This window comes from Erigeron canadensis, chromosome 1, assembly GCF_010389155.1.
Source record: "Erigeron canadensis isolate Cc75 chromosome 1, C_canadensis_v1, whole genome shotgun sequence".
Classification (NCBI taxonomy): Eukaryota; Viridiplantae; Streptophyta; class Magnoliopsida; order Asterales; family Asteraceae; genus Erigeron; species Erigeron canadensis.
In genome coordinates, this window is record NC_057761.1 from 32,420,756 (window position 1) to 32,441,081 (window position 20,326).

The window sequence follows — 20,326 nt, forward strand, 5'->3', positions numbered from 1 at the left end:
AAATAAATTTATATGAAATATACAGCTAATCAAGATGTAATTTATCTGAAAATGAATAATTGATTTTCCACCGAATCTCAAAGATGTAAGTTATCTTGGTTAAAATATAGGTTGTTTTCCTAAGTAGCAGAAATTGTTATTTAAATGGGATAACGGAAGTATATAAATTAGGTGCTTTCCCCTTGAGGGATATTATGTGTACATTTAACGAACTTCAAGGTGAGACAATGGAAATTTTTTATAAAAGAATTTAATAAAAGCAATATATATTGAATATATATGTATATGTATCAATGTCGGTAGTATATCATTAAAATTAAATAAAAATGAAAACCTAAAGCAACAATTTTATACCATATAAGTAAAATTTTGTTTGAACTGAAGAATCAACATTTTTATACTATACAATAAAAAAATTGTAAAAGTAATATGACCAATAAAAAACAAACTTATATAACTTGAATGAACATCTAGAAACAGTATATTCATTTCCTAACTTGTTCGTAGAATCGTAGTCATTTCCATTCTGCAAGGCGTTGACTAATGACTAATCAACACTATCGAAGAAGTCATGTGTACCATGTTACACCAAGTGGAATGTGCCTAATGGGTGTGGAAACGATTTTCTTTTCGAACGTTACAGATAGGCATTTTCTTAAGGGGCCATTTCTAGTAAACTTCGTATTATTGAAATGTCTTCAGTCTTTGGCAAGTCAATAACCACCTCCAGGTCTAGCGCTTAGGCAATTTGATTTTACTTTAAGTTCGAATCTTGCTAGTTAACATTTCGAGGTGATTAGGAAAATGGTTAGAAATTGACCACAAATTTACCCGCCTAGGTCTCATACGAGATTCGCTATCCCAGATAACTTGAACCTGAAAAAGTTTTTAAACACGATTACAAAGTCTTTGTTAAGGTTTATGCAGAATATTTGCAAAAGAAACTTAATACCAAAAAAGGCCAAACCAAGTATCATGTTACTATTTTTTATCACCTTTTTCTTTCTAATTCAAGATACTTATTGTGCAGTAAACACCAGTAAACTGCATCAAAAAATCACTGATGGTGAGACTATTGTTTCAGAGAACAAAATATATGAGATGGGATTTTTTGGGCTAGGTAGATCGAAAAATCGATACCTTGGAATATGGTTTAAGAACACAAATCCTCGTACTGTTGTCTGGGTTGCAAACCGTAAAATACCCCTTAAAAATACCCTGGGTGTCCTCAAATTGAATAACCAAGGAATTCTGTCTCTTCTTAAAGTAGGTGGGATAGCCATTTGGTCATCTAAGCCTTCTTCTTCATCTAGCAAAAACGTTAGTCGTCCCATAGCACAACTAACGGATACTGGGAACTTTGAAGTTCGGGATGAGAATGATGTTATTTGGCAAAGTTTTGATGACCCTGGAGATACCTACTTACCAGGAATGAAAGTGGGAAAGAACCTTGTAACAGGAAGAGAGATGTACCTGACGTCGTGGAGGAGTGTAGATGATCCTGCCCCTGGTGAGTATACAATGAAACTTTCAATGGTTAAGGACAAATATCAGCAATTGTATCTTAGAAAAAACTCTGTCATTCAAGCACGGATTGGTCCTTATGAAGGCTTACAGTTTGCTGGCCTGCCAGTTTATAGCTTTTTTGAGCATAAATTTGATATGGTTGTGAATCAGAAGGAGATTTATATCGAAAGTACGTTGAATAGCATCACATACTCATTTAGGAGTATAGTAACTCCTGGGGGCTTGTTTGAGATATGGCATATGGATATGCAAAACCACTTGTGGTATCAAGTTGACATTTTTCCGAACGATAATTGTGACAGTTATGCACTGTGTGGCCCATATGGAAGCTGCAGTACCGCCAGTTTTCCTAATTGCGGATGCTTGAAAGGGTTTGAACCACTGAGCCGTGAAAACTGGACCCGTGGATGTCAGCGGAGTAAAGCCTTAAATTGTGAGCCAGGAAAGGGGTTTTTCAAGATGTTATCAGGCATGAAACTGCCAGACACGCAGAACGCCATGTTCAACAATAGCACAAGCATCGAGGAATGTGAGGTAGCGTGCAAGAATAATTGCTCATGCATCGCCTATGCAACTAACATGACTGGAGATGGAATTGGATGTCTGCAATGGTTTGGTGATTTGATTGATGTCCGAGTGTACCCAGAAAACGGACAAGATTTTTACATTAGGCTAGCAGATTCTGAATTCTTAGGTAAGCAAATACATTGCTCAAACATATAAGTTGGTTATGATGTTTGACTTCATTATTAACAAGTCTACATATGATTTTTTTGTACCAAAGACAACTTGATGTGTTTCAATCCACTCATTTCAAGGATTATATGTAACTTGAGAAGATTTCATTTGCTTTAACTCTGTAATATCTCTTAGATCTCCATTCAGGCAATGGAAAGAAACAGCAAGTTATTAAAGCTACTTTGTCAATTTTAGCCGCATTGATTTTTTTGGCCTTGATAATGGCAATCTGCATATGGCGTAAGAAAAGGAGATCAAATGCAGAAAGTGAAGGTTAGTGAAATTAATCTAGATGTTCATACATTCTATCAATACAACATAATACCTTAATTATGATCATTTTTTTGTATGTAAGTTCTTTACATCGACTTAATCTTTTGTAGGTATTGTAGTAAATGTTCTATATAACGATCACTACAGTAGCAGCAAGAGGAGAAGCATAGAGGTGCCAGTGTTTAGCTTTTCAACAATTGCTAGTGCAACCAATAACTTTTCTAATTTCAACAAGCTGGGAGAAGGTGGTTTTGGTCCAGTGTACAAGGTAATGCTAATACTTAGAGGTTCTGTCATGGTAATTTAAAGATTGAACAACTTTGCTTCTGCTTACTTATCTAAACAGACAGACTTTTGGACGTTGATCCTTGTAATTTCTAACACTAATGTATGTACTGATAATGATAACCTCTAGGGAGAGCTAGAAGAAGGACAGCAGATTGCTGTAAAGCGGCTCTCAAAGTTCTCTCAACAGGGGCTCGATGAATTCAAGAATGAGGTCATATGTATTGCTAAACTTCAGCATCGGAATCTTGTAAAGCTCTTAGGTTATTGCATTCAAGAATACGAGACGATGCTAATTTATGAATACATGCCTAACAAAAGCCTGGACTGGTTCATATTTGGTTAGGCTCTTTTTTAAAATTTTAGAGTTAAATTATATAGTTGAAAAGAAATACAATTTATGTAAACTAATATTTAGCATACCGAGCAGATGATTCAAGGAAATCATTACTTGATTGGACACAACGCTTTCACATTATTCAAGGGGTTGCACGGGGTCTTCTTTATCTGCATCAAGATTCACGACTTAGAATTGTCCACAGGGACTTAAAAGCAGGCAACATTTTGCTTGATCAAGACATGAATCCAAAGATATCGGATTTTGGTTTGGCTAGAGTGTTCAAGGAACATGAAAGTGAAAGAAAATCCAAAAAAGTGGTCGGAACTATGTTAGTATCCTAAACTTTGCACTCTTTGATGCATTTCAATTTCGTTTTTTCTCTATTGATATTGGCTTTATCTTCTACTTAGGGGATACATACCTCCAGAGTATGCAGTAAACGGACTCTTCTCGGTAAAGTCAGATATTTTTAGCTTCGGGGTTTTGGTGTTGGAAATTGTGAGTGGGAAGAAAAACAGCGCTTTTGTTCATGCAGACCACCATGATGATAGCCTTCTTGGACATGTAAGTGTGTTGAATACATCCATTCATTTATAAACTGAACTCATTTGTGTTTATTACTTGTATTCATTTGTGTTTAGGCATGGAGACTTTACCATGAGGGCAAGTCACTTGATTTAGTTGACACATCTTTAGGCAAGTCATATTCGGCTTCTGAAGTGTTGCGATCAGTACACCTCGGTCTATTATGTGTGCAACAACGACCGGAAGATAGACCTAGCACTCCGTTTGTAGTTTCCATGTTGGGTTATGAAGGTTCGCTACCTTCACCCAAACTTCCGGGCCTCTTTATCCAAGATGACAAAGGATCAACCTCAAATCCTATTTTCCAATCATCATCAGTTAATGGAATAACTATAAGTTTAGTAGAAGGTAGAAAATGAGGCAAAAATAGTCATGTTTAAAGTTGTTAATACATGTTGTCACACCTATTTTGTTGGGTGTTTGCTAAAAAACTGTATAAGCATAACATTAGGAAGACTGTGAATTTGTTTCGATACATTTAAACTGTATCATATATAGAAAATGTAATGAATACAATCAGATTGATAAGCTTGTTATGAATGGATAGTTATTACTTTCTTTTGAAAGACAAAGAATTATATCTCTAACAACTTACAAGAAATAATATTTAGCAATCCTTAATAAGCTCAAGGATTTAATGGATTCCAAAAAGAGTTTATATGGCATAATTTTATATTTATTTGTTTGTTTGAGTTTAACCAAACATATGAACGAACACGAACAATTAAACTAACATACTTTTATGATCGCCTGTTTAAGTTTAACCACTTAAATGAATGAATGCAAACACTACGTGTTCGTTTCTTTAGATTTAAGCACACAAATGAACGAACACCAATGCATATTTTCATTTATGTTATCCCTTAACCATTACAACTTAGTAATAATATTATATATATATATATATGTTTATACGCCATATATACGATACAAATTACTAACACATAATCAAACAACCTGTCAGGCATTCATGAACGTGATTCAACGAGACATACTTGTGATTGCTTGTTTAGTATTAGACTAGGTTTTTTATTAGAGGGTGTTCATTGTAAAAGTATCTATTATATGTACCTCCTATGTAATCCCTTTTGAGATATACAATAATACAATCAATTACAAAGATTCTTAAGGTATCAGAGCCAATAGACTCTAAACAATAAACCCTAGCCGTCACCTCCATAGAGGTCGCCGGTTCATGCATTCTTCCACACTCAACCATTCCTTTACGGTTAAACGCATACTTCGATACTTAAAAGGGAGTGTTAACTATGGTCTACTAATACAACAAAATTCGAACCAGCTTGCATGCCTACCATGATGCAAAGGGACTGTTAAGTATGGTATATTGTTAAGTATGGTCTACCACAACAGTCACTCACAGGGTCAAGCCAGATCAGTCACCACAGCCACCAATCAGGGCTCGGGCAAAGCTGATTTAAGCGGTATTAGGTCTGCTTTAGACACAATCAGGTTTGATTTAGGAAGATTCAGGTCTGAATTGGGCAGTTTAGGGTTCCGTCGAAATTGCTTTGGGTCTTATTTTGGCATGTTCAGCCAGGCACATTAGGGTTTGATTAGGCAGATTAGGTTTTTATGGGGTTCGTTAAATAGCAGTAGAAAGAACTGGGTTTTGGGACAGCAGGGGCTGTTTAGGTCTAAATTGGGCTGTCTAGGGTCCCGACGAAATTGTTTTGGCAGATTTGGGTCTGATTTTGGCAGATTAGGGCTTTTGGGGGTTCATGAATTAGCAGAAGGAAGAACTAGGTTCCAGGTCAGCAGGGGCTGTTTCGGGTGTGTGTTTACAACAGAAAAACCGAGACTTTGAGGGTGTTCAAGTTTGTTTGTGGCTGTTTTTTGTGAGACTGTTTTGATCAGATATCTTCAAACCAAGTTTTATTCTTTCTTGTGCCTAGTTTAAGACCGGAAGAGAGGCATAAGTTATTCCAACCAGAAGAGCAGAAGAAGCGGACGGAAAAAATTCATCAAGCAGGAGGCTTTCAACCAGGTCTAGCTTAGCTAGAAAACAAAAGGGACGTAGAAGCAGGAGGCTCAGTTCTTGTTCTTTTTTATTTGGTTGGTGGTTGTTGAGAAAGAAGTAACTGGGTAGTGAATATTAGATCAAAAGTTTCATTAGCATGGTGCTGCTGATGTTGAGTTCTTTGCGGGCCTTGATTGGCTTGTTGATGATAAGAGGAGACCGTCGTGTTGCATGAAGAACAGGAAATAAGGATCCGTTAAAGCGGTTGGCTTTGGATTCGTCTTGTTTAGCAAGGTGAAAGAAAACAGGTGGCTTGTTTTCTTGGTCGCTGGAGATGCTTCTTTGAACAAGCATGATCAAAAGAGGTTGGACATTTTAGGAATCAACGTCCGGAAAATAACAAAGGACTCAACACTACAGAAGACTACAACTCAGACGAGGCGCTAATTGCAGAGTAGAGAGTAGTGTGGATACCTAGGTCGTGGATTTTAGTGCTTCATTTAATGCTACCCACAACAGTGAAGCACTGCGGAATCTCAAAGTTGGGGATTTTGAAAAGGTAAAACCGGCGAACATGAATTTCTTGATGTGTAGGGCATGGGTGACATAGATTTGAAGACTCCAGCCAGTTCATGGACTTTGAAAGTCTTGGGGTTATTCCAAGTCGCAGTTGATTCTGTCGGGAAGTTGGATGAGCATGGGCATGAGCAACATGGTGTCTTTATATGGTCAGTTTATCGGGCTGAGGGAGTGACCATCCCAGTTCAGAAGAAAAACAAAATCTGGTTCACAGAATCTCGTAGGCAGAAAAAGGTTTGCTTTGCAGATGGCAAACCCAGAGCTACAGGTTAGATGCAAGTTGAATGTGCTAGGAAAGGTTCAGAGAAACCAGTCAGGGGTTTTTATGACAGTGGGAGCATGGGTGTTGTGCTTCAGTCAGGGCTTCTTGGGCTAAGAGAACCAGTATTCTTCGAGCTGTTATAGTCACTCCAGTTGCTTTATTGAGAGTGTTTGTTCTTAGCATGCTCCAGGTATCGGCAGTTCGAGTAAGTGGGAGTCGGGCAGGGACAGAGAACGAGTCAAATTATGTGACTGATGTGTTGAAGCTCAATGGGAGCTTTAACGGGCCTTCAGGTAAACTGATGAGAAGGCTAGAGGGGGTAACTAGAGACCATTAAAAAACAGGAAGGTTATTGTTACAAATATGAATAAGAAATAGATATGGTGCAGTTCCAGGTCCCAAGATACCAAGTGGGAGATTGTTGGGAGTTGTTGTCATCGGCCCACTTAGACTACTAAGTTCCCGCAACTTCTAAAGCCAGCGGGCCTTAGTTAGATAGGCTAGCAGCAAGCCCAATTCTGGTTAGGTCTAACTTGGGGAGCAAGTTTTCTAAACCCTAATTTGTGTAACCTACATTAAGATATCTCTTGTACATGTATTTGTGAGGGATTCAATAAAGAAAAACCAGTTGCACCCCATGGATTAGTTCACACATATGTGTGAGATACCATGTTAAATCTCTCGTGTTCTTCCTTGTTATTTCTCTGTTCTTTTCTTGTTATTTGTGAAGGGTATAGTGGACTGTCAGGTAGGCGGTTTTTCGCGGCCAGTTTGGCAGTTAGCAGGGGTTCTAGGGTTGCTACTACTTTAACAGGGAATAACAAAACTGTTGGTAAAGTCATGTGTGAGACAAAGGTACCATTCAAGCAATTTAGAGAAGTTGAATTTGCTGATAAAACATGCTGAAGGGCTGTGTTTTCGTTGTCAAGAGAAGTTTGGGTCCGGACATTGTTGCTCGGAAAAGAGTTTGTGTCATTTACGGGTGATTCTGGAGCCAGATGACGTAGGAGGGGAGTCAGACGATGAGGACGAAGAACATATGCATTTGGATGCTATTTTTGTCTAGGTAGGGTTTTCTTTACCTCAAACAATGAAGGTGAAAGGTAAGTTATGTGGAAGTGATGTGGTTTTAATTGATAGTGGGGCGACACATAACATTTTGGTCATAAAATTGGTTGCAAGTTGCAACTTGGTGGTTTCAGGGGCCTATCGACGCGTGTTGTGTTAGAAAATGGTAAGTTGGATCAGAGTTATGTTTATGTTTTCCAGACGTGGAAGTAAATGACGATTTTTGTCCATTAGAGTTGGGTAGCACCGATGTTATCTTGGGAATAACATGGTTACAAAGTACAAACTTTAGGGGATACTAGAGTTAATTGGGGAGCCTTGACAATGAGCTTCCAATATGATGGTCGGACAGTGACGCTTAGGGCCGGAGTCCAGGTTGCAATGAGGGGAAACCTCCTTGCGGCTCTGATGCACGAAAACGACAAGAAGGTTGATGTGTGAAATCGAGTTTAATAATTTATAACAAGATCTACCGCTTACTGACTACCACACACTTATGGGCAGTGTACCCGTTCATATGTAATATAGTTAATTGGTGAGACCAGGATCGAACACAAGGACTCAATGTTGTACTTAAGGTTGTAAAAAAAGAGAAAGTTTGGTTTGTGACCGAGTTGTCACTTTTGCGTTTGAGAAAGCTAATTAATCAACAAGTAAAATAAAGGAAATACTCAACCGGTGTCAATGAAGAGTATGCGAAAATAGTTTGAGTTGTAACAAATAACTAAAAAGCCATCTATGTCGAATCCGCTACACAAGAGGTTTAGATTGCATATGGTTTAAGCTCAAAATTCAATAATGTTGGTGACAATAATCGTGACAAGTCAAAAACACAAACGGGTGCACAACGTTTGTAAAATTCACTCAATCACCTAATCAACCCAATTTCTTGTAACAAGTGGTACCACCAACCCTATTACAATTCCTTGAACTAACTAGTTCGTTTGATTATCTAAATAACAATTTTATCTTTGTGAAAGAAACGTGGTACCACCAACCGTTAAATCCACTTAACAAAGTAATTTCTATTAAACTTTTATTCTTTACTATCATACCATGACCTAGCAAAAGTTGTTCATAGACAAACAACTAAAATAATACTTGAATTCAACTAGTACCACTATTGAAGAACACAAATATCCCAAGAACACAATTTTAAGTAGAAGAACTCACTTCATTAAGATTTTGACAAAATGTTAAGTAAAACCAACTTGAATTCAAAATGCTATGCAACCATAACTAATTGTTTCACTTCATCTTCATAGATGCATAAAGATTTAGCTATTCATAATGTTAAAAGCTAAAGATTTAAATAGAAAGGAAGACATAATGTACCAAATATGAAAAAAAGATTCAAATAAAGATTACAATCAAGCTTCGACAAGTAACTAGAGCTAAAATCAATCTTCAAATCTTCAAAGTGTTGTTGGAATGATGAAAACCCTTGAAAACCCTTTAAAATCAGCTATGAGTTAAGTGTGGAGGCTAAAGTGTCCAAGATTAGGGTTTGGGTTGAGTGGTGGAAGGTATTTATACTTCAGGAGAGAGAAAATCTGTCAGATCCCCTGCTGGTCCCGTCGCAAGCTACACCCTCGCGCCGCGAGAAGTAACACTTTCGAGGCACATTTGATCAGGGGATTTTTACGCCGCCGCGAGTCTCACCAGTCGTGCTGATAACGCGAAGGTCAAAAACAACAGGGTCGCGCCGCGATATCCTGCTCGCGCCGCGAGTCTCATCAGTTTTCCAAGTTTTTCTGATTTCCAGCTCCGTTCTTCTTCCGTTAGTGCATATGGACTACTTCTGAGCTATTTTCTACCATTTGGGAGCAATATACCTGTTGTAGGCGTGAAACCACTAGCAAATACCATAACGCACCACAAAACAAGTATAAGCTGCTATAGAATTAGTACAAAACGTCCAATTCGGTGTAGGGAAACATGTACAATTTGAGGCTTATCAAAGGTGCTGTCCCACGTACCAGAAACTCCCCGGGGACGGAAACGTGTACGGGGACGGCTGGAAACGTGTACGGGGACGTTTCTTGACCGTTTCCTTAAGTCAACGGACGTTTCTTGAACCATTTCTATTTTTGGGGACGTTTTTTTATAGGTTTCCAGAAGTCCAGGGGCGTTTCTTGACCGCTTCAACGACGGTCAACGGCGGTCTTCGGTGGTCAACAGCTCAAAAACGGCCAAAACTGGCCGGATCTTGCTACAAAATAAAAGAAGATGAAATCTGGAAATGGGAAGAAAAAGAAGAAGAAGAAAGTGCATTTGAATGATCGTCGGAGCTGGCTAGGTCGACGGAGATGGCTAGGGTCACCGGAGATGACTCAACGATTTTAAATCGTTTTCATTTTGATGCCTAATATTCATGTGGTTTAGTTTATCGTTTCTTTAAATGGGTTAAGATTTGATATATAGATGACGAGAGAAGACATTCATGGAGTTGTGTGTATGCCTGTGTTTTGTATCTATCTGTCTGTGCATTTCTTTGCCTCATCAGATAAGATGAGTTTGGTTTTTAGTCCACTTTAAAAGCTACTAGTAAATGTTACCAATTTAGTCCTTTAAGTATAGAAGGTTTGTTGATTTCTATCACAAAAGTTGCACAAAAGTCATGTATTACCATAAATAATATATAATTAATAAAATATTTACCCTAAATTTGTTATATTTTTTCAAAGTATCCTCAATATATACTATAAACTTGTATATATATTATATTTTTTATGTATTTATTCCCGTACCCGTGCCGTACCCGTTTCTTGATTTTTTGAGTTTTGTCGTTTCGCGTTCCCGTACCCGTTTCTCGTTCCCGTACCAGTTCCCGTGCAACTTGGCCTTGCGGTCTCTCACCAACGATTTGGAAGGAATTGATGAAGGGTATTTTGTTATGCTTGACAGAGATGGACACGACTATTAAGCAGGAATCGCAAGTTAGGCCGGAGTTGGATGACTTGCTTACTAACTTTGTTGATGTGTTTCTAATGCCTAATTTACCACCTTCACGAGATAACGAGCATGCGATTGTGCTAAAAAGTGGGACCAAACCCGTAAATGTACATCCCTATCCTTACCCCCAATTCCAGAAGAATGAGATAGAAAAAATTAGTGGGTGAGATGTTGACGGCGGGTGTCATTCGGCCTAGTAGTAGTCCGTTTTCAAGTCCCGTTTTGTTGGTTAAAAAGAAAGACGGAAGTTGACAGTTTTGTGGATTATCGGGCTTTGAATAAGGGTACTGTGTTGAACAAATTTCCTATTCCTGCTATTGATGAACTGTTATATGAAATGCATGGAGCTACTATCTTTTCAAAGTTAGATCTTAAATCTGGTTGATATCAAATTCGCATGAAGGGGGATGATACTCATAAAACAGCTTTCATAACTCATGAAGGTCATCATGAGTTTTTAGTAACGCCGTTTGGTTTGACAAACGCTCCATCCAAGTTTCAATCTATGTACAAAGTATTTCGAAGTTGTTTACGTAAGTTTGTGCTAGTATTTTTTGATGATATTCTTCTTATGGCCGAAATACTGATGAACATAAGCGGCACTTGTCAATAGTTTTTGAAAAACATTGTGGGCTGAGGGGTTGTATTGTAATAGAAAAAAAATGTGTTTTTGGACAAGGGTGGGTCGATTATTCGGGTCACATTGTTACAAGTCAAGGTGTTATGACGGATCCTGATAAAATAAAAACTATGACTGATTAGCCTAAGCCAAAAATTTAAGAGAGTTACGAGGATTCTTGGGGTTGACTGGGTATTATTGAAAGTTTGTAAAAGGTTTGGAAAAATTGCGAGGTCTTTGACTGATTTACTTTAGAAAGATGGGTTTGAATGGTCCAACGGGGCTACTCAGGCTTTTGAGGAGTTACAAGAGTCAAGACAAGGAACCTGTGTTAGCATTACCTGGCTTTACTAATAAATTTGTGATTGAAAGGGATGCTTCTGGGCAAGGGGTTGGGGCTGTGCTTATACAAGAAGGAAAACCGATTGTTTATTTTAGTCAAGTTTGGGTATAAGGGCACAATTCAAATCAGTTTATGAAAGATAGCTAATGGCCATTGTATTAGCAATTCACAAGTGGAGGCCATATCTGCTGGGTCGAAAATTTACAATAGTAAGTGATCAAAAGAGTTTGAAATTTCTGTTGGAGCAAAGGACAGTGCCTGGGGAACATCAGAAGGGGATCGCGGAGCTGTCAGGTTATGATAATTGTAATATTATATCAACCGGGAAAAGAGAATGGGGTTGCTTATGCTCTGTCACGGCGTGGAGAGGTTATTGAGTTGGGGCATATCAGTATTAGTTGAGTGGCATTGAATGACGCTATGTTGTTAGAGTTAAAGGCTGACCCGGAGTTAAGACTCTTACATGATCGTGTTAAACGAGGATATTCTGGTCTGGATGGGTACTCGGTTAGTGATGGGGTTCTCTGTTACAAGGGGCGTTTGGTAATGAATCATCTTGGGTAAAGTGTCTATTTCTTGATGTTCATGGAGTCGTGGGTGGGCATGAAGGAACTCAAAAAACTTACCAACCAATGAGTAGGGATTTTTATTGGGTTGGGATGAAGAGAGTCGTGGCCAAAATGGTAGCTGAGTGTGATGGCTGTAATTCAAATCTATATCCGGCGGGATTATTGCAACCACTGGCTTTACCCGATAAGATTTGGGAAGATTTACTATGGATTTTATTAATGGGTTACCTAAATCCAGGGTGGGGGTGGGGGGTGTATAGTATGATTTTTGTGGTGGTTGACAGATTGAGTAAAGGAGGACATTTTATCCCTTTGAAATATCCTTATACCGCATTTTCAGTGGCCTCAGGTTTTTTATTAAGCAGGTTGTACGTATGCAGGGATAAAGTTTTTGTTAGCCAATTTTGGAAGGAATTGTTTAAATTCATGGGGACCGTCTGGAAAAGAAGCACGGCTTATCATCCGCAGACGGATGGTCAAACTGAAGTTGTTAATAGAAGTTTGGAAACTTATTTGAGGTGTTTTGCATCTGATAAACCTAAGGACAGGCTAAAATGGTTGTCATGGGCTGAGTATTGGTATAACACTTCGTTCCATTCAACGATTGGGATGACCCCATTTACGGTGATGTATGGCCGAGATCCTCCACCACTCATACACTATGATTCTGGTAATGCTTATACTTTTGATGTTGATAATTACCTTGAGGAGCGTGATCAGGTTTTGGAGAAATTAAAGGTGCAGTTTTTGCGTTCACAACATATCATAAAAAGTCAAGCAAATGCTAAGCGTAGACATGTGGAATTTGTATTGCATCCAAACCGACAAATACATAATGTTATCAGAAGTTATCAGACCGATCTATGGACCGTTCAAAGTTCTGGGTAAGGTTGGACAGTGGCTTATAGGTTGCAATTACCGGTAGGGTCGATGATACACAATGTTTTTCATGTATCTCAACTAGGAAAGGTAGCAGGGAATATTCAAGCTGAAACTACTTTGACTGTGAGTATTGACGTTACTGAGATTGTACAGCCAAGTGAATTGTTGGGCGTGTGAGGTTCTGGTATTGACAAAGAGGTGCTGCTGTCATGGTTTGGGTTACCAGTTGAGGAGGCTACTTGGGAAAAGGCAGATTATATGGCAGTTCAGCTTCCAGATTTTCACCTTGAGGCCAAGGTGATTCTTTGGGAAGGGGGTAGTGAAGATTTACAGCAGACTGAGCAGAAAGATCTACACTCTACAGCATAATGGGCCAAGTGGGCTGAAGCCAGGAATTCAGAAGACAGGTCTACACCCGAAAGAAAAAGAATAATCAGTGAAGGGGGCTGAAAGTCAAGTTTAATCATTAGTTTATTATTATGATTAACAATTACTTGATAATCAAGTTAGGGTAAGTTGTTATGTTAACTTGTTAAGTAAGGCATGACAACCATACGTGAGAATTGTCTAGACTTTTATTTTGTTCTGAGGAACTTGGGAGCTACTGGAACTCAAATCCAGCCTGATAGTTTAACAACCAACTTCATTTGGCTATTGTTTACATTGTCCTTTGCTATTTATCTTAACTGTTTGAGTTATCAAGTCTGTTCTTTACTTTTGCTATGTGAATTCAGTGTATTATTCATCATAGAGGTGGCAAGATAGAACTTGGTTGAAACAGGTTGTTTTCTGAATTCCAAACTACTGCAGTTGAGGTAGCAATTTGACCCCTTCAATTATCAACGAGTCTGCTTGGTGTGTACTACTTTTAAGTAGAAAATCTTATATATTGTTTCAACAAAGATTTAGATTATTAAGTTAATGACATTGGTTTGTGATCATAATGAACATAAAAGAAAGAGCTAGGTAAGCCAACCAAAAGGTTTAGACTCCTACTAGAAGTGACTCACTTTGAACCAAACCCTCTTTGACCTATTACCTAGCTACACCCACTTGTCAAGTTTATGGTGAAGAGAAAAAGAAAACTCACCTGTAAAGTGCATTGTAATGGTTATATAAATCCTTGTTATCCATCTCGCTTATCTGTGGACAAAAGCATCATGTTAATAGCATTATAAGTAGGAGAAGTTCATTCATACAAAAAATATCATAAGTAGCATCACCTTGAGCTTAAGTACCTGATCAAAATAACACTTGTCAATTTCCTTATATTCAGGTATTTCTAGATCCACTTTATTCTTCAATATAGCCTCCTGATATACAGCCACAGTACCATGAGATCTGTTCAGCTCCAAAATACAAATGTATATGATCCTATATCCAACCAAGGATATAACATGATTTTCAAAGTATTATAGGGACATTGGTGGATAAGAATACTCATAACAATAATAAAATTCATATATTAATCAATAATGATGATATAGACATAGTATACTAATAAAATAATAGTAGTCGATAACGTTATAATGATAATGATACCGTCCACATAGACTTGAGTGATGGCAGCATGAGACATGAAATACGAGTGGGTTAAAAACAGCTTAAAAAAAAAGAACAAATCAAATGGGTTGAATATGTCAAAAATTACCTAAAGTGCATTTTTAAGAGGTAGGACCTACTTATAGGCTATAGCATTTGAATATAGAAACTAGATTATTACTGAGAACAACATATAATTTGTGTAATCGTAGTTGACACTAACTAGTCATGGACCATTCGGAAAAAAAATTGACAAAAAGTATTTCTTATCAACGTGACCCCATCCATCTTTAACCCATATAAAACATAGTTGTAAAAGGTTACCCAACCCAGCAGATATACCTAATGTAATCTCTTTATCGTACCTGTCTACTTTTGCCTTTATCTCCCGGTACCTCAAGTTTTCCTCGAAATCACGTCATAATTTAATCTTGATCACACTTCAGTACTTCACATCATCAGTTTTATTCATTTCAGCCAAGAGTTCCTAATTTTTTTATTACCCTTTCAAGCATGGATTCTTCTCGAGACTTCTTTCCTTCCAGGACATGTAACTTCTTAGGAATATTATCTTTTTCATACCTGACAAAAAAAAAGTGGCAGCTATCAGAGACAACAATAACAAAATCACATATCCAACCCTTAAGAACGAGAACTTGCCATTCAATATCAGAGATCAATCTATCAAGCTTGTTAACACCCTGATTATTCCTTCTTTACAGTTCAGCTTGTGCCTCGTATTCTTTGTTGTGTTTATTTTTCATATCTTCATATGCACTTCTGTACTTCTCAACTTCCTTGGATAAAAGACCAACATTCTCTTCTAAATGCTGAAAGCACAAGGACATGAAATTACACGGTTTTCGTCCTAACTATTCAGAATCTCGAGATAAAATCAGTAAGTTAATGACAAGTTATGTGTACCGAAGAGTCCCATAAACTGACAAAGTTTCTAACTATGCTTTGAAGTTTAATCTGTATTTCCATTTCAAGAACAAATAGAAAGGAACCATAAAATCCATTAATTATAGTTTATGAATGGATTGATTAAAGTTGTGTTTTATCTAAAATGGTTAACAATAAAAAGACTCAAAGTTTATATTCAATGCAAGGCTGTAAAAAAAAGAGAAAGGGGGGACTTCATAATGCACTCTTAGTAACCGTAGGTAATGCGTTGAAAATTTACAATAAATGGAAAAATAAGTGATCATGTGTCAACGCAACCCGGACAGCCAATCTCGACCCATACTATATATAAAATATGTCAACCCGGCCCATTTAGACCGGTTACCCGGCTCACCCATCTTGTCAACTCTGACAGTTACCTTGGTCTCACTGTCAAGCCGATTAGACTCCTTGACCAATTGTTCTAGTTTGTCTTCCACCTCACCAAATCCGGGCATCAATAGTATAATAGTACTTAAAGGTGGAAATTATTAATCAGTTTACTAGAAAGTGGGTCAACTAAAGTTAAAGTTCATATTTAACATGTCAAATGGCAAAAAGGTTTTAACCTAGATAAAGAGGAAGCAGGTCAAACCAATTCATCGTCACAAAAGCTATTTTTATCCTTGTATATCAACTTACTGAAGTAAATTAGACATTGTTAAATTTATAACAACCAAACCTTTTGTGTACTTACATTTTTTCTTTAGCAACATCCAAGAATTTAATATAAAACTTGATGCTGGTAGACTGCTGATTCCGGTTTGAAGCTTTGACGCAGCATCTCTCTTCCCAGCTGCAATTTAAAAGAAATCATACTTAGAAAAAGACTCAAATATGAAAAGATATACACGTCTGGTTCCTATAAAAACATTATGGTACTTAATTGCCATTTGAACCATTATTCCAATATATCTAAGCATGGTCCAACTGTCCAACAAAGGGAATATATAACAAAAATAAGATATTGCTGGCAGTAACCTTGTCCTTCAATACAATTTTTTAGAGGTGTAAGGAGGAGGCTTACAGTCTTTATCTTTGTTAAGTTTGACCAAATTATCATTGACTTCTTGTTATTTTAGTTGCAGTGCATTGACATCTTTGTCCTTCAATAAGACACAGGACTTTAACTTTATTTGTAAGAGCTGCTACCTCTTTTGACTTATCCTGTATTTTGGGATCAATTTTCCTTCCAAAAGAAGCTTAATCTTTCAACCTCGATACCCTGCCAACCCGGATATATAAGATCAGATCAGGGTCCCATTAAGGCACAAATTATGAGAAAAATACAATAGTATGTTGTAGAAAATTGACATGCTGGGCAGGTTCAGTAAAGGGTCAAAAACAGATATGAGGTTAAATTGGAGAAGACTAATCAGGTTGGGTTTACCTCTTGACCCAGAGTTTAACAGTTTTCATGTATGATTAACAGGTTACTGATCATTGACCAGTTTGGCCTTGGCCCCTTTTAGATTCTCTTTTTTTTATTAATCTTTTCACCCGTTCGAGATCCAACACACCCAGTATACTCATTTATAGATAAATGGTTTGAGATTGCACGTTTTAAGCATTGAGACTTGCCACTAAAAGGAGTAAAAAGTTTACACATTTGTTCAAATACTTTAAAAGCAAGCAAAAAGTTCAAAAACAAACCACACTCAAACCCATAATCAAAATGAGAACCTTTTTCTTACATTACATCAATTTTATATAAACTTTATTTGGAAAAACATTACTGAGCTCCTTTCCATTAGAGTGGGGAAATGGTCTTTTAAAATCGAAATCCTGATGTCCTAGCAAACATTAATATTTCACGTAATCTATAAGATATAACATCCCTCTAGTTATCTACTAGTGATACGTTTATTAGAAAAACATAAGACGAATATACCTTCTTCTCATCTAGGTCACGATCAAGATCGTCCAATCTCGACTTTATACAACTTATATGAATTGAAGCAACTTCATTGTTGAAAGGAGTTTATGAAAGAGACCCCAGATTGTGATGCCGATAAAGCTCGTGGATTGTCACATCTCTCTACTTCTTCAATTTCATATAAAGCTAAAGCCAAATGCAGAGTATTGATTAGTAACAAAGACCAAATAGAGCTTCAATAGAATTAAAAAAGGAGTTGTTGTCAATGTAGGATAAGAAAATACCTCAGGTGCAGCCTGAAGCTTGCCAACTTTCCCAATGTAATCTAAGATTTTTTTCTATATAAGAAAGTTTTTCGTCTCAATTCCTCAATAATAGCTTTTTGTCTCAATGTCCTCAATATTCCAAAAGACATCTTCCAGGACAGCTATCCTTGCAGTAAACTTGGCATTCCATTCCCTTAGATCTTTGTCCAAATCTGTCTGGCATCAAAAAGGGATGGAATAAACTAAACAGAAAATATAACTCACAAAGAGGCAATTAGTAATTGCTAATAGCAATAAAATGGGGATGTGCAAAAATGTGTCTAGTACAAAAACAAAATGGTGAGCAGGTACCGGCACTTAATGCTATATTAAGTTAGCTTCTTGCATCAGTATGGTGTTGTTCAGAACCGGAATCCAACAGGTTTTTTCTTTAAATTTCAAAATGGAAATGACACCCTTCAGATGTATAGTTATGAAAGTAAAAAAACCCCATGTTCGTGTTCAGTTTAAGTCAGTTTGGGACTGAACCAATTTAGATCAATCTGGTTATCGGGTTCATTATTCCTAAATCCAGACCGGTAAAGATCTATTGTCCATCCGAATACCACTCATTATTCAGACGTTAAACCAGAGTAAGTGAATTGGTTACAAACCATCACTATCGTCACCTAGATCTCTAGAACTCTTCTTCTTGCTCCTCAAATAGAGTGTGTCATCTGTCTTGGTGGCGACCTTGTCTTCAAGCTTGCGCAATTCCTTCAGTGTAGCTTCATTCTGATGCAATTTTATATCCACATCTTGGACCTTTTGCTCCAGATCTTGCATTTTACTGCCTAGCCTTTCTTTCTGATCTTCTTGATCTTGCGTGAGACACTGTCGAAGCTGTATCAGACCAACTCAAACAAAATTAAGGTACAACCAAATTTCAAATGCAGCATACCTGACACAATATAAGGTACACTTAAAAAACTACCATGTTCATGACCCGGAGTTTGTGATTTTATAAAATCAAGCAGAACAATTAGAACTAGTATTGCACACATGTTATACTGTCTCCAAAGGTATAAAGGGTGTCCAAGTACAACATTTCATGTCAATACCTTTATCTACCGCCTCCATAATATAGTAATATTTTACAGCTTTTCACAAAGGAAACTATAAAAATGGAACTCTAAAAAAAGTCTAAACAATAAAAATGAATAATAAAAGTTCATGTCCAGTCATCAAAACCTGTTTCAAATTTGTTGTCGTCACCACCATGTTGCCATCAACTCTATTTTCTGGACCATCCAAGGGACTACTAACGGTTTATATCCTCATATGAAACAGCAAACAGAGAGGCTTCACTTTCAATCTCTACCATCTCGATCACGATTTCCCATAGTACACTTTGAAATCGTCCATATACCTCGCATTATAAAGAATCAATTGAAAACTATCTGGACTAGGTTGGAGCGTTATGATCATGTAATTGCAAGTAATAACAGCTAACATTATGCAGAATCCATATTGTGGCCTAATTGACATGACATACTAAGATAAAAATAAAAAAAAAATAAAAAAAAACTCTGCAGGTTATTACATAATATCATATTACCCATTTCCAGTCTATCTATTAAAACCAATTCCATAATCTTGTTAATATAGCAAAACAAGAACTTACCAATTCCATATCTACCGGTCCATTTTTAGTCTATCTATTAAAGACTGATCCCATGTTCATGTGTCTACCATAAAAGATAAACTTGCCTTATTACAAGTTTGACTTACTCTTGTTTTGAAACCAAATCTAGAGATATCGTGCTGTAAATCTCTAGTCTAAATGTTGCAACATGTTTGACCAACTACGTACGTACTTCTATTGGGGGATTTCAAAAGCAATTGAAAACTTTAGTAGCATATGTAGCCCCAACAATAAAACTGTCAAAATCACATAGAGCAGAAGAACTCAAAAGCAAATGCAATGCCCGCTACAAGAACAGCCTACATACACATGATCAACCCTCATGTACAAGCCTCAAAGTACAAGAGAAGTTATTACATGTGTTCAGGTGTTTTGATAAGGGGATACAAAAGCAATTGAAAACTTTTAAAATATATGTAACCCCATTATTAAAAACATCAGAAACACATGAATCAGAGGAAGTAAAAGCTGATGCAATTCTTGCTACAACCACCACCTAGATACAAATGATCAACCCTCAAGTACAAGCCTCAAAGTACAAGAGAAGCCGAAACATGTAATTAGGTGATATAGTAGAGTTGACAATGCAAAAGCAATTGAAATCTTCAAAAACATATGTAACCCCATCATTAAAAACATCAAAAAACACATAAAGAAGTGGAAGTCAAAAGCTAAAGCAGTCCTCGCCACAATAACAACCTAAATACACACGATCAAACCCTCAAGTACAAGCCTCAAAGTCCGAGAGAATCCAAAACATGCGATTAGGTGTTACAGTAGATTTGAGAATGCAAAAGCAATTGAAATTTTCAGAAACATATAAAGCCCCATAGTTAAAAACGTTAAAACCAAAAAAGTAGGGAGTTCAGAAGCTAAAGCAATCCCCGCTACACCAACAACCTAGATACACACGATCATACTCTCATGTACAAGCCTCAAAGTACAAGAGAGTTTAAAACGAGTGATAAGGTGTTATAATAGTTGGAAAATACAATAGCAGTTGAAAATTT

At 37.2% G+C, this 20,326-nt stretch overlaps 1 protein-coding gene and 2 long non-coding RNA genes across 9 annotated transcripts; 1 reads left to right on the forward strand and 2 right to left on the reverse strand.

The window, feature by feature from the left end:
• Window positions 1-327: 327 nt before the first annotated feature.
• LOC122585084 lies at window positions 328-15,142 on the reverse strand. Of its 5 annotated transcripts, none has more exons than XR_006321659.1 (8): window positions 14,911-15,142; window positions 14,242-14,316; window positions 14,094-14,146; window positions 3,585-4,045; window positions 3,247-3,330; window positions 1,141-2,494; window positions 996-1,044; window positions 328-876 (listed from the first exon to the last, which is right to left on the reverse strand). It is a non-coding gene; the product is annotated as an uncharacterized LOC122585084 (long non-coding RNA). The 5 variants fall into 5 exon arrangements; XR_006321657.1 differs by having other exon boundaries at window positions 3,820-4,045; window positions 14,242-14,344; XR_006321656.1 differs by having other exon boundaries at window positions 14,242-14,344.
• Window positions 1,639-4,203, forward strand: LOC122585083 (G-type lectin S-receptor-like serine/threonine-protein kinase SD1-1). Of its 3 annotated transcripts, none has more exons than XM_043757178.1 (7): window positions 1,639-2,221; window positions 2,401-2,538; window positions 2,649-2,806; window positions 2,954-3,164; window positions 3,242-3,491; window positions 3,574-3,727; window positions 3,805-4,203. In XM_043757178.1, the coding sequence occupies exons 1-7, from the start codon at window positions 1,663-1,665 to the stop codon at window positions 4,105-4,107; spliced, it is 1,773 nt and encodes a 590-aa protein (XP_043613113.1). In that variant the 5' UTR covers window positions 1,639-1,662; the 3' UTR covers window positions 4,108-4,203. The 3 variants fall into 3 exon arrangements, with proteins under 3 accessions (XP_043613113.1, XP_043613114.1, XP_043613115.1); XM_043757179.1 differs by having other exon boundaries at window positions 3,254-3,491; XM_043757180.1 differs by having other exon boundaries at window positions 2,413-2,538.
• A 1,391-nt stretch (window positions 15,143-16,533) lies between the features above and the next one.
• LOC122586472 lies at window positions 16,534-18,948 on the reverse strand. Its single transcript, XR_006322008.1, has 5 exons — window positions 18,863-18,948; window positions 18,286-18,514; window positions 17,651-17,848; window positions 17,382-17,552; window positions 16,534-16,715 (listed from the first exon to the last, which is right to left on the reverse strand). It is a non-coding gene; the product is annotated as an uncharacterized LOC122586472 (long non-coding RNA).
• Between the last annotated feature and the right edge of the window lie 1,378 nt (window positions 18,949-20,326).

Coding starts and splice junctions, on each gene's coding strand:
- LOC122585083 (XM_043757178.1), top strand. CDS start 1,663: ATGGTTGTGAATCAGAAGGAGATTTATATCGAAAGTACGTTGAATAGC. Junction 2,539..2,648: donor ATCAAATGCAGAAAGTGAAG/GTTAGTGAAATT, acceptor AATCTTTTGTAG/GTATTGTAGTAAATGTTCTA. Junction 3,165..3,241: donor CCTGGACTGGTTCATATTTG/GTTAGGCTCTTT, acceptor ACTAATATTTAG/CATACCGAGCAGATGATTCA.